The sequence below is a fragment of the Leguminivora glycinivorella genome, chromosome 24 (assembly GCF_023078275.1).
Source record: "Leguminivora glycinivorella isolate SPB_JAAS2020 chromosome 24, LegGlyc_1.1, whole genome shotgun sequence".
Taxonomy (NCBI): domain Eukaryota; kingdom Metazoa; phylum Arthropoda; class Insecta; order Lepidoptera; family Tortricidae; genus Leguminivora; species Leguminivora glycinivorella.
The window spans coordinates 7963460-7976128 of record NC_062994.1 but is presented as its reverse complement, the minus strand read 5'-3'; the positions used below and the strand labels follow the sequence as shown (position 1 = coordinate 7976128).

At 42.1% G+C, this 12669-nt stretch overlaps 1 protein-coding gene across 1 annotated transcript in view; it reads right to left on the bottom strand.

The window, feature by feature from the left end:
* Window positions 1–203: 203 nt before the first annotated feature.
* LOC125238772 (angiotensin-converting enzyme-like) overlaps window positions 204–12669 on the bottom strand; it is a 56128-nt gene continuing 43662 nt past the window's right edge. Inside the window, exons 16-17 of the mRNA XM_048146208.1 lie at window positions 10322–10420; window positions 204–388 (exon numbers count right to left, since the gene is read on the bottom strand). Of these exons, the coding sequence (XP_048002165.1) occupies window positions 208–388; window positions 10322–10420 (280 nt within the window). The 3' untranslated portion in view covers window positions 204–207. The remainder of the gene's footprint in view (window positions 389–10321; window positions 10421–12669) is intronic.

The following is a 12669-nucleotide window of genomic DNA, read 5'->3' as shown; positions in this document are numbered from 1 at the left end:
ATCAAATGGGGGAAATATTGCAAAAAGGCCAGGTCAGAAGTACTCGAAACCGACGAGCCTGTATGAGAAACGTTATGAAAGTGTGTGAAGTGAAAATGGTTTTGTCAGGATCGTTGTAAATGGAAATCCGTGATCTCTGCCTACCCGGGAAACAGGCGTGATTGTATGTATGTATAAAGAAAAAAAAAACAGTTTTTTTTAAGAACTTTATTTAAGCAAACATGACATAACAACTAAGACTATGGGCAGCGTCAGTGACGCCGCAACGCGTCCCGCGGCGTCCCGTAGCGGCGCGAACAGAGCCACATCGTGATAGTTGGAGCTCCAGCCGATGAGTGGCTCATCCCGGTTTTGAACCCGCAACCAGAGCTCGAGCGGGCGGAAGTACCTGGGACACAATCATATAGTTAAGAATAGTGATATTTCACCATTTTAGGCACTAGAGGCCTTCCTGAATCTCGTTCAATAATGTCTCCACTATATTTTTTTTAAGTTGTCCACCCCACTTTTTATGTAACATGGGTATTTTTTACGCGATTCATACTAATAATCGCGAGGTCTTTCGATCCTGATAGGAGAAAAATATTGTCCCAAGATTTCCATAAATTTTTCAAACTTCCATTCCGTTACCGCCATACAAAATGTATGAAAAAATGGTAACGGAATTGGAAAAAACCTTGGGACACTTTTTTTCTCCCATTAGGATTAAAAGAGCTCGCGATTCTGAGTGGAAACCACATAAAAAAATTCCAAATCCAAAAAAAAGTGGGGTGGAAAAGTGAAAAAGTTGACCCAGTATCGAAAACGAGTGGTCATTACCGCTAGATTTAAAATTACTAGCATTTTTTTTTTCCAATTATATCACTATGATTTCCACAGACATGAACGGCGAAATTAAAAAAATCGGTCCTCTGGTCCCACAGTGCATTACTTGTGGTAGCGGGGCGGGCGAGCGTGCGTCCAGTCCACCCTACGCAGCGTCCACTCAGCACTTGTATGAGCTTCAATAGGCGAGACGACTAAAAATATTTGTGAGCTGAAGTTTAAAAACTATGTGCTTTTAATTATAATATTTGATTGTAAAAGCGTGGGGCGCTGGAACAGGCAAGACTTTTTGTATAACTTGCTGATAAATCAAATTATGCTATGTTACGGGAAGGAGGTTACACAGATTGACGCGCTAACTGGAGTTGCAGCATGACTAGTAGGTTCTACATTAAACAGTCAAATCAATTAAAAGTCAGTGTTCAAAGTAGGTACCAGTTTGTCGAACTCAGAACTCAGACAAAATATGCGCTAGTAGCGAGGAGAGTCGACAGTCACCGACACTTAGAACGCCGCTTTTTTCCGGTAATCAAAGTACAAAAGGGGAAAGTGTCTACAGTGACAGGATGCAGAGTTCTTGTTCGTGGACGAGATATCTTTGGTTCTCTTTGGTAACCCTTAGGCGGCATATGTAAACGTTATGTTCTTATGCAACTTCATTCGCCAGGAAGTTCGGATTAGTATTTGTTTACAAGAAAGTCTTTCCTGTTCCAGCGCCCCACGCTTTTACAATCAAATATTATAATTAAAAGCACATAGTTTTTAAACTTCAGCTCACAAATAGAGACAACTTGAACGATCCATATTTTATTTTTAGCTTTTACGTGCATTTATAAAAGCGTGTTTTATAGTGTTTTTTAAACTATTAATTTATTTTATACTTTTTAGTCATTAATAATGAAATACTTTTAACATTTATACATAAATTTATTTAAAGTAGGCGGATTTTACATGCCATTTGTGGCTTGACGTGTACTTATTGCTAATTGCTACTTAATAATAACTAGCGGCTACCTTCTTATTACGGTATTATCATAAAAATGTTTATACCTAGTAAGTTATCCGTAAAAGATAGACAATATACACATGTGCCATCGCGGACTTTTTGAAGACATTAGAGAAACATACTTTCGCCATACATTGTTTTGAAGCTCTCAGCTAGTGGGATTTTGTTTGACTCGATTAGAAAATATTGTCACATTTCAACTAATTCAAACAAAATTTAAGTATTTCTTTTTTGCCGAGCCCCCCTTTATTTGCTCTTAAGGGTCACAGGAAAACCATTACCCAACTTATTTTAAATACAACGTTGATCTTTCTTTTATGCGGGGGGCTTCGCCCCCCGAGCCCCCTTTGTTTGCTCTGAAAGGACACAAGAAAACGCTAACCCAACTTATTTTAAATACTATGTTTATCTTTCTTTTATGCGGGGGGCTTCGCCCCCCGAGCCCCCCTTTTCGTTACTCTTAAGGGTCACAAGAAAACCCTAACCAAACTTATTTTAAATACTACGTTGATCTTTTCTTTATGCAGGGGGCTTCGCCCCCGAGCCCCCCTTTGTTTGCTCTTAAAGGTCACAGGAAAACGCTAACCCAACTTATCTTAAATACTACGTTGATCTTTCTTTCATGCGGGGGGCTTCGCCCCCGAGCCCCCCTTCGTTTGCTCTTAAAGGTCACAAGAAAACGCTAACCCAACTTATTCTAAATACTACGTTGATCTTTCTTTCATGCGGGGGCTTCGCCCCCGAGCCCCCTTTTCTTTACTCTTAAGGGTCACAAGAAAACCTTAACCCAACTTATTTTAAATACAACGTTTATCTTTCTTTTATGCGGGGCTTCGCCCCCGAGCCCCCTTTGTTTGCTCTTAAAGGTCACAAGAAAACGCTAACCCAACTTATCTTAAATACTACGTTGATATTTCTTTCATGCGGGGGGCTTCGCCCCCGAGCCCCCTTTTCTTTACTCTTAAAGATCACAAGAAAACCTTAACCCAACTTATTTTAAATACAACGTTTATCTTTCTTTTATGCGGGGGGCTTCGCCCCCCCAGCCCCCCTTTGTTTGCTCTTAAACGTCACAAGAAAACGCTAACCCAACTTATCTTAAATACTACGTTGATCTTTCTTTTATGCGGGGGGCTTCGCCCCCCGAGCCCCCCTTTTCTTTACTCTTAAGGACCACAAGAAAACCGTAACCCAACTTATTTTAAATACAACCTATCTTTCTTTTATGCAGGGGGCTTCGCCCCCCGAGCCCCCCTTTGTTTGCTCTTAAAGGTCACAAGAAAACGCTTACCCAACTTATCTTAAATACTACGTTGATCTTTCTTTCATGCGGGGGGCTTCGCCCCCCGAGCCCCCCTTTTCTTTACTCTTAAGGACCACAAGAAAACCGTAACCCAACTTATTTTAAATACAACCTATCTTTCTTTTATGCAGGGGCTTCGCCCCCGAGCCCCCTTTGTTTGCTCTTAAAGGTCACAAGAAAACCTTAACCCAACTTTTTTTAAATACAACGTTGATCTTTCTTTCATGCGGGGGCTTCGCCCCCGAGCCCCCTTTTCTTTGCTCTTAAGGATCACAAGAACATCTTAACCCAACTTATTTTAAATACAACGTTGATCTTTCTTTTATGCGGGGGCTTCGCCCCCCGAGCCCCCCTTTGTTTGCTCTGAAAGGTAATAAGAAAACGCTAACCCAACTTATTTTAAATATTACGTTAATCTTTCTTTTATGCGAGGGTTTTCGTTACTCTTAAGGGTCACAAGAAAACCCTAACCAAACTTATTTTAAATACTACGTTGATCTTTCTTTCATGCGGGGGGCTTCGCCCCCGAGCCCCCCTTCGTTTGCTCTTAAAGGTCACAAGAAAACGCTAACCCAACTTATTCTAAATACTACGTTGATCTTTCTTTCATGCGGGGGGCTTCGCCCCCCGAGCCCCCCTTTTCTTTACTCTTAAGGGTCACAAGAAAACCTTAACCCAACTTATTTTAAATACAACGTTTATCTTTCTTTTATGCGGGGGGCTTCGCCCCCCGAGCCCCCCTTTGTTTGCTCTTAAAGGTCACAAGAAAACGCTAACCCAACTTATCTTAAATACTACGTTGATATTTCTTTCATGCGGGGGGCTTCGCCCCCGAGCCCCCCTTTTCTTTACTCTTAAAGATCACAAGAAAACCTTAACCCAACTTATTTTAAATACAACGTTTATCTTTCTTTTATGGGGGCTTCGCCCCCCCAGCCCCCCTTTGTTTGCTCTTAAACGTCACAAGAAAACGCTAACCCAACTTATCTTAAATACTACGTTGATCTTTCTTTTATGCGGGGGGCTTCGCCCCCGAGCCCCCCTTTTCTTTACTCTTAAGGACCACAAGAAAACCGTAACCCAACTTATTTTAAATACAACCTATCTTTCTTTTATGCAGGGGCTTCGCCCCCGAGCCCCCTTTGTTTGCTCTTAAAGGTCACAAGAAAACGCTTACCCAACTTATCTTAAATACTACGTTGATCTTTCTTTCATGCGGGGGCTTCGCCCCCCGAGCCCCCCTTTTCTTTACTCTTAAGGACCACAAGAAAACCGTAACCCAACTTATTTTAAATACAACCTATCTTTCTTTTATGCAGGGGGCTTCGCCCCCCGAGCCCCCTTTGTTTGCTCTTAAAGGTCACAAGAAAACCTTAACCCAACTTTTTTTAAATACAACGTTGATCTTTCTTTCATGCGGGGGCTTCGCCCCCCGAGCCCCCCTTTTCTTTGCTCTTAAGGATCACAAGAACATCTTAACCCAACTTATTTTAAATACAACGTTGATCTTTCTTTTATGCGGGGGCTTCGCCCCCGAGCCCCCTTTGTTTGCTCTGAAAGGTAATAAGAAAACGCTAACCCAACTTATTTTAAATATTACGTTAATCTTTCTTTTATGCGAGGGTTTTCGTTACTCTTAAGGGTCACAAGAAAACCCTAACCAAACTTATTTTAAATACTACGTTGATCTTTCTTTTATGCGGGGGGCTTCGCCCCCCGAGCCCCCCTTTGTTTGCTCTTAAAGGTCATAAGAAAACGCTAACCCAACTTATCTTAAATACTACGTTGATCTTCCTTTCATGCGGGGGGCTTCGCCCCCGAGCCCCCTTTGTTTGCTCTTAATGGTCACAAGAAAACGCTAACCCAACTTATTCTAAATACTACGTTTATCTTTCTTTCATGCGGGGGCTTCGCCCCCGAGCCCCCTTTTCTTTACTCTTAAGGATCACAAGAAAACCTTAACCCAACTTATTTTAAATACAACGTTTATCTTTCTTTTATGCGGGGGGCTTCGCCCCCCGAGCCCCCCTTTTTTTGCTCTTAAAGATCACTAGAAAACGCCAACCCAACTTATCTTAAATACTACGTTGATCTTTCTTTCATGCGGGGGGCTTCGCCCCCCGAGCCTCCCTTTGTTTGCTCTTAAAGGTCACAAGAAAACGCTAACCCAACTTATTCTAAATACTACGTTGATCTTTCTTTCATGCGGGGGGCTTCGCCCCCCGAGCCCCCCTTTTCGTTACTCTTAAGGGTCACAAGAAAACCCTTAACCAACTTATTTTAAATACAACGTTGATCTTTCTTTTATACGGGGGGCTTCGCCCCCGAGCCCCCTTTGTTTGCTCTTAAAGGTCACAAGAAAACGCTAACCCAACTTATCTTAAATACTACGTTGATCTTTCTTTCATGCGGGGGGCTTCGCCCCCCGAGCCCCCCTTTTCGTTACCCTTAAGGGTCACAAGAAAACCCTAACCCAACTTATTTTAAATACTACGTTGATCTTTCTTTTATGCGGGGGCTTCGCCCCCCAAGCCCCCCTTTTCGTTACTCTTAAGGGTCACAAGAAAACCCTAAACCAATTTATTTTAAATACAACGTTGATCTTTCTTTCATGCGGGGGGCTTCGCCCCCCGAGCCCCCCTTTGTTTGCTCTTAAAGGTCACAAGAAAACGCTAACCCAACTTATTTTAAATACAACATTGATCTTTCTTTCATGCGGGGGGCTTCGCCCCCCGAGCCCCCCTTTTCGTTACTCTTAAGGGTAACAAGAAAACGCTAACCCAGCTTATCTTAAATACTACGTTGATCTTTCTTTCATGCGGGGGCTTCGCCCCCGAGCCTCCCTTTGTTTGCTCTTAAAGGTCACAAGAAAACGCTAACCCAACTTATTCTAAATACTACGTTGATCTTTCTTTCATGCGGGGGGCTTCGCCCCCGAGCCCCCTTTTCGTTACTCTTAAGGGTCACAAGAAAACCCTTAACCAACTTATTTTAAATACAACGTTGATCTTTCTTTCATACGGGGGGCTTCGCCCCCGAGCCCCCCCTTTGTTTGCTCTTAAAGGTCACAAGAAAACGCTAACCCAACTTATCTTAAATACTACGTTGATCTTTCTTTTATGCGGGGGCTTCGCCCCCCAGCCCCCTTTGTTTGCTCTTAAAGGTCACAAGAAAACGCTAACCCAACTTATTTTAAATACTACGTTAATCTTTCTTTTATGCGGGGGCTTCGCCCCCGAGCCCCCTTTTCGTTACTCTTAAGGGTAACAAGAAAACGCTAACCCAACTTATCTTAAATACTACGTTGATCTTTCTTTCATGCGGGGGGCTTCGCCCCACGAGCCCCCCTTTGTTTGCTCTTAAAGGTCACAAGAAAACGCTAACCCAACTTATTTTAAATACTACGTTGATCTTTCTTTTATGCGTGGGGGCTTCGCCCCCCAAGCCCCCCTTTTCGTTACTCTTAAGGGTCACAAGAAAACCCTAAACCAACTTATTTTAAATACAACGTTGATCTTTCTTTCATGCGGGGGGCTTCGCCCCCCGAGCCCCCCTTTGTTTGCTCTTAAAGGTCACAAGAAAACGCTAACCCAACTTATTTTAAATATTACGTTAATCTTTCTTTTATGCGGGGGGCTTCGCCCCCGAGCCCCCTTTTCGTTACTCTTAAGGGTAACAAGAAAACCCTAACCCAATTTATTTTAAATACAACGTTTATCTTTCTTTTATGCGGGGGGCTTCGCCCCCCGAGCCCCCCTTTGTTTGCTCTTAAAGGTCACAAGAAAACGCTAACCCAACTTGTCTTAAATACTACGTTGATCTTTCTTTCATGCGGGGGGCTTCGCCCCCCGAGCCTCCCTTTGTTTGCTCTTAAAGGTCACAAGAAAACGCCAACCCAACTTATTCTAAATACTACGTTGATCTTTCTTTCATGCGGGGGGCTTCGCCCCCCGAGCCCCCCTTTTCGTTACTCTTAAGGGTCACAAGAAAACCCTTAACCAACTTATTTTAAATACAACGTTGATCTTTCTTTCATACGGGGGGCTTCGCCCCCCGAGCCCCCCTTTGTTTGCTCTTAAAGGTCACAAGAAAACGCTAACCCTACTTATCTTAAATACTACGTTGATCTTTCTTTCATGCGGGGGGCGCTTTTCGTTACCCTTAAGGGTCACAAGAAAACCCTAACCCAACTTATTTTAAATACTACGTTGATCTTTCTTTTATGCGGGGGGCTTCGCCCCCCAAGCCCCCTTTTCGTTACTCTTAAGGGTCACAAGAAAACCCTAAACCAATTTATTTTAAATACAACGTTGATCTTTCTTTCATGCGGGGGGCTTCGCCCCCCGAGCCCCCCTTTGTTTGCTCTTAAAGGTCACAAGAAAACGCTAACCCAACTTATTTTAAATATTACGTTAATCTTTCTTTTATGCGGGGGGCTTCGCCCCCCGAGCTCCCCTTTTCGTTACTCTTAAGGGTAACAAGAAAACCCTAACCCAATTTATTTTAAATACAACGTATATCTTTCTTTTATGGGGGGCTTCGCCCCCCGAGCCCCCCTTTGTTTGCTCTTAAAGGTCACAAGAAAACGCTAACCCAACTTGTCTTAAATACTACGTTGATCTTTCTTTCATGCGGGGGCTTCGCCCCCGAGCCCCCTTTGTTTGCTCTTAAAGGTCACAAGAAAACGCTAACCCAACTTATTCTAAATACTACGTTGATCTTTCTTTCATGCGGGGGCTTCGCCCCCGAGCCCCCTTTTCGTTACTCTTAAAGGTCACAAGAAAACCCTCAACCAACTTATTTTAAATACAACGTTGATCTTTCTTTCATACGGGGGGCTTCGCCCCCCGAGCCCCCTTTGTTTGCTCTTAAAGGTCACAAGAAAAAGCTAACCCAACTTATTTTAAATACAACGTTGATCTTTCTTTTATGCGGGGGCTTCGCCCCCCGAGCCCCCCTTTGTTTGCTCTTAAAGCTCACAAGAAAACGCTAACCCAACTTATTTTAAATACTACGTTAATCTTTCTTTTATGCGGGGGGCTTCGCCCCCCGAGCCCCCTTTTCATTACTCTTAAGGGTAACAAGAAAACCCTAACCCAACTTATTTTAAATACAACGTTGATCTTTCTTTTATGAGGGGGCTTCGCCCCCGAGCCCCCCTTTGTTTGCTCTTAAAGGTCACAAGAAAACGCTAACCCAACTTATCTTAAATACTACGTTGATCTTTCTTTCATGCGGGGCTTCGCCCCCGAGCCCCCCTTTGTTTGCTCTTAAAGGTCACAAGAAAACGCTAACCCAACTTATGCTAAATACTACATTGATCTTTCTTTCATGCGGGGGCTTCGCCCCCGAGCCCCCTTTGTTTGCTCTGAAAGGTCACAAGAAAACGCTAACCCAACTTATTTTAAATACTACGTTAATCTTTCTTTTATGCGGGGGCTTCGCCCCCGAGCCCCCTTTTCGTTACTCTTAAGGGTAACAAGAAAACCCTAACCAAACTTATTTTAAATACAACGTTTATCTTTCTTTTATGCGGGGGGCTTCGCCCCCCGAGCCCTCCTGTGTTTGCTCTGAAAGGTCACAAGAAAACGCTAACCCAACTTATTTTAAATACTACGTTGATCTTTCTTTCATGCTTCCCCCCTCGAGCCCCTCCCCTTCCCCCCCTTTTTTCTGTTCTTATCTTCCGGCACCATCATCAGGCCTTGAAACCTAATCGTAGTCATAGTTCATTACAAGACTTTTCTAAGAAGCCCAAAAACAGCTATGATACGATGTTCCATCATGTAGTTCCAGTTCATATCTTCCGGCTCCATCATCAGACCTTAAAACCTAATCGTAGTCAAAGTTCATTACAAGACTTTTCTAAGAAGCCCAAAAACAGCTATGATACGATGTTCCATCATGTAGTTCCAGTTCATATCTTCCGGCTCCATCATCAGACCTTGAAACCTAATCGTAGTCAAAGTTCATTACAAGAATTTTCTAAGTTCCAGTTCATATCTTCCGACTCCATCATCAGATCAGCTCAACAGTACCATATTATTGTATTGTCATCGGAACTACTTATAGCTGCCAATTTTCATTACGCTACGACTCCTGGAAGATGGTTAAATTAGCTTCCTTAGATTCCATTACATACATAAAAAGTGATTAGTCCGTCAGGTAGATTATAAAAGAATTTTATTAGACACGTATTTTTTCTTTTTTCTCGCAAACGAAAACTGACGACGGAACACTCGGAACAGTGCGTTGAAGTTTCGCGTGACGTCACGCCTAGTAGTGGGGGCACTTCGGAACTTTGATGCTCTATATCTTTGTATTTTTTCATTAATTACAATTAGAAAAAGCGAAAAATATGTGTTCAGTATTTTTGGACGATCTAACTGACGGACTATTTAGTCTATTTAGAGTGCCATTTTTTTAACCCCCGACGCAAAAACGACGACGTGTCTGTCTGTCTGTCCGTCCATCCGTCCGTCCGTCCGTCCGTCCGTCCGTCCGTCCGTCCGTCCGTCCGTCCGTCCGTCCGTCCGTCCGTCCGTCCGTCCGTCTGTCTGTCTGTCTGTCTGTCTATCTGTGTGTGTGTCTGTCTGTGGCGTCGTAGCTCCCGAACGGATGAACCGATTTAGATTTAGTTTTTTTTGTCTGAAAGCTGAGTTAGTCGGGAGTGTTCTTAGCCATGTTTCATGAAAATCGGTCTACTATGTCGCAGTCGGGGGGTTTTTTTTTTTTTTATGTAGTTATCAGTTCTATCTAATAGGGAAGGTAGGGTTAGACACGGACGCCGCTCGCCCCGCCCCACGCTACACGCCTAATATCACAGATGTCATATATACCATAGATCAAGCAAACGTATCTACTTAGCATGTCAAATGAACTCAGTGAAATCCACTGAGTTGTCCGTCTTTACTCGCAGCTTGCAGCTTTCGGGTGTCAATTTTTGTAAGTTGAAGTCAACCAAAACATAAAAAATGCCACGTTACGTGATATTCAATTGCAACAACACAAAAATTATGAATAATCAAGAGCCTGAGACATATTTAAAATTATAGGCAAGAATCAACTTCAGTACAAAATTTGACACGCTCGGCCCCTATACAAATATATGAATTTGTTTCTTCTATCTAAATTAAGTTTTGTGCCTAATATGAACGTGCACTCAAGCTTCACCCTTAGTAACTTACTTGACTAAAGACTCGGGTGATATCCTGTTAGTTTTGCCTCTCGTCATGGCTCGGATGACGTCCGAAGTCGGCTTCGAGGCGCCTGGCTGCATCAGCTCACTGGTGACAAAATAATTTTATGTTAGCCAAGCACTAATTTCCGTCATATAATCCGGCAACCTGTACGGGAAGCAGTGCGAATTCCTATCGCACTTAGGCGGATATCATTTCGCGACCATAATTGCTCATATAACCTTTGCCTTTGGCAACCTTATATTATAATAATAATCAAATTAAATTGGGTTAAATTGTGGCGTAGGCGAGAGGCTGGCAACCTGTCACTGCAATGTCACAGTTTTCTTTCAACCGCTTATTTGCCAAGAGTGGCACTGAAGCTTTAGTAGTTTCATGTGTTCTGCCTACCCCTTTATGGGATACAGGCGTGATTGTATGTATGTAATAATAAAAAGCACAGGAACACCTTCAATATACATACATACATATAATCACGCCTGTATCCCATAAAGGGTTAGGCAGAGCACAAGAACTACTAAGTTTCAGTGCCACTATTGGCAAAAAGGGGTAGAAAGAAATCCAAATTGTGACATTGCAGTGACAGGTTGTCAGCCTCTCGCCTACGCCACATTTTAACCCATATCCCACTGTCGACTTCTACGACACCCACGGGAAGAAAGGGGGTGGTGAAATTCTTAAACCGCCACCACACAGGGTCCGTCACCACGCGGACCTTCAATATGAAGAAAATAGATTTTAGTAAAATGGCGGCTAAAAAAAAACTAAAGTTGGTCTATCGCGCAAGTATCAGATATATCTAATAGCGACTATACCCGTATACGTATACAAAATGTAAATTAGAGATGGGCCGAATACGGACTTTGCCGAATACGAATATTCGGCCGAACATTCGGTTCAGCTGTTACCGAACCGAACATTCGGCCGAATATTCGGTTGCGCCTACGGGTGGGTAACTACCCAGGTAAATACCCGACGGTGGGTATTTACCGGGTAAATACCCGATATTTACCTACCCGCGGGTAAATACGCGGGTATTTTCATTTTTCTTCCAAATTTGACGTTTTTAAATGGTGTTTGGGCTAAAATAAATTAATTTAAGTCAGTCTTTGTAATTGTACACATAATGTTTATTCAAATTGGGAACGAATAGGTTGCTATGAGATAAAATGTGATTTTAGTGTATCACTCCAACTATAAAAACCGGCCAAGTGCGAGTCGGGCTCGCGCACAAAGGGTTCCGTAGCAGCAAATATAATAAACTTATTATGTCAATTTATACACCTGCCAAAATTACAGTTAAATCAACCTATCTCAAAAACTATAAGAGATACTTTGATCAAACCAAAAATCGTTGAAAGAGTTAATTAGCATGCATCACCTCTATTTTTTTTAGAATTTTATACCCCGTAGTTATAAAAATAGAGGGGGGGGGACATACTTTTTACGACTTTGAGAGCTGATATCTCAAAAACCGTTCACTTTAAGAAAAATGTTTTTTAGAAAACTTTATATCATTTTAAAAGACCTTTCCATTGATACCCCACACGGGTATGTACATCGAAAAAAAAATTTTCATCCCTCAGTTACATGTATGGGGGGCCCCACCCCCAATTCTTTTTTTTACTATTTAGTGTCATAATTTTGTAGCGGTTCATACAACACATATTCCCATCAAATTTCATCACTGTAGTACTTATAGTTTCCGAGTAAATCGGCTGTGACAGACGGACAGACGGACAGACGGACAGACGGACAGACGGACATGACGAAACTATAAGGGTTCCGTTTTTGCCATTTTGGCTACGGAACCCTAAAAATCGTGTAATATCATTCTCTGACATACGGAAATAATTTCAAATGCTTTTAGTATAAATTATAAGTTTGATAAATTAAAACTGTAAATAAAAATATGTGAATAAAAATATTTAAAAAAAATCTTTTTCAAGCTCATAACTCATACATAGTATGTTTTATGACAAAAATGCATATAAACTTTTTTGTAGGAAATTGTGTCTACTTTAGTTCGTACATACAATACTTTTCGATATTAATGATAGTTTCCATGAAATATGAAAAAAATACATTTTACCCCCCTAACCCCACCATAACCCCCCAACCAGTACTAGGAAGTTTATCTTTATCGTATAAATACGACTAATTAATACAATCTAGAGATGGGCCGAATATTCGGTAAATATCCGGTATTCGGCATATTCGGCAAGATTTTCAATGTTCGTATTCGGCCGAATAGTTCGGTTACGTTGCCGAATATTTACCGAATAAACAAAGTAAATAACTAATGAAGATCTTACGTATTCCATTGCATAATAAGC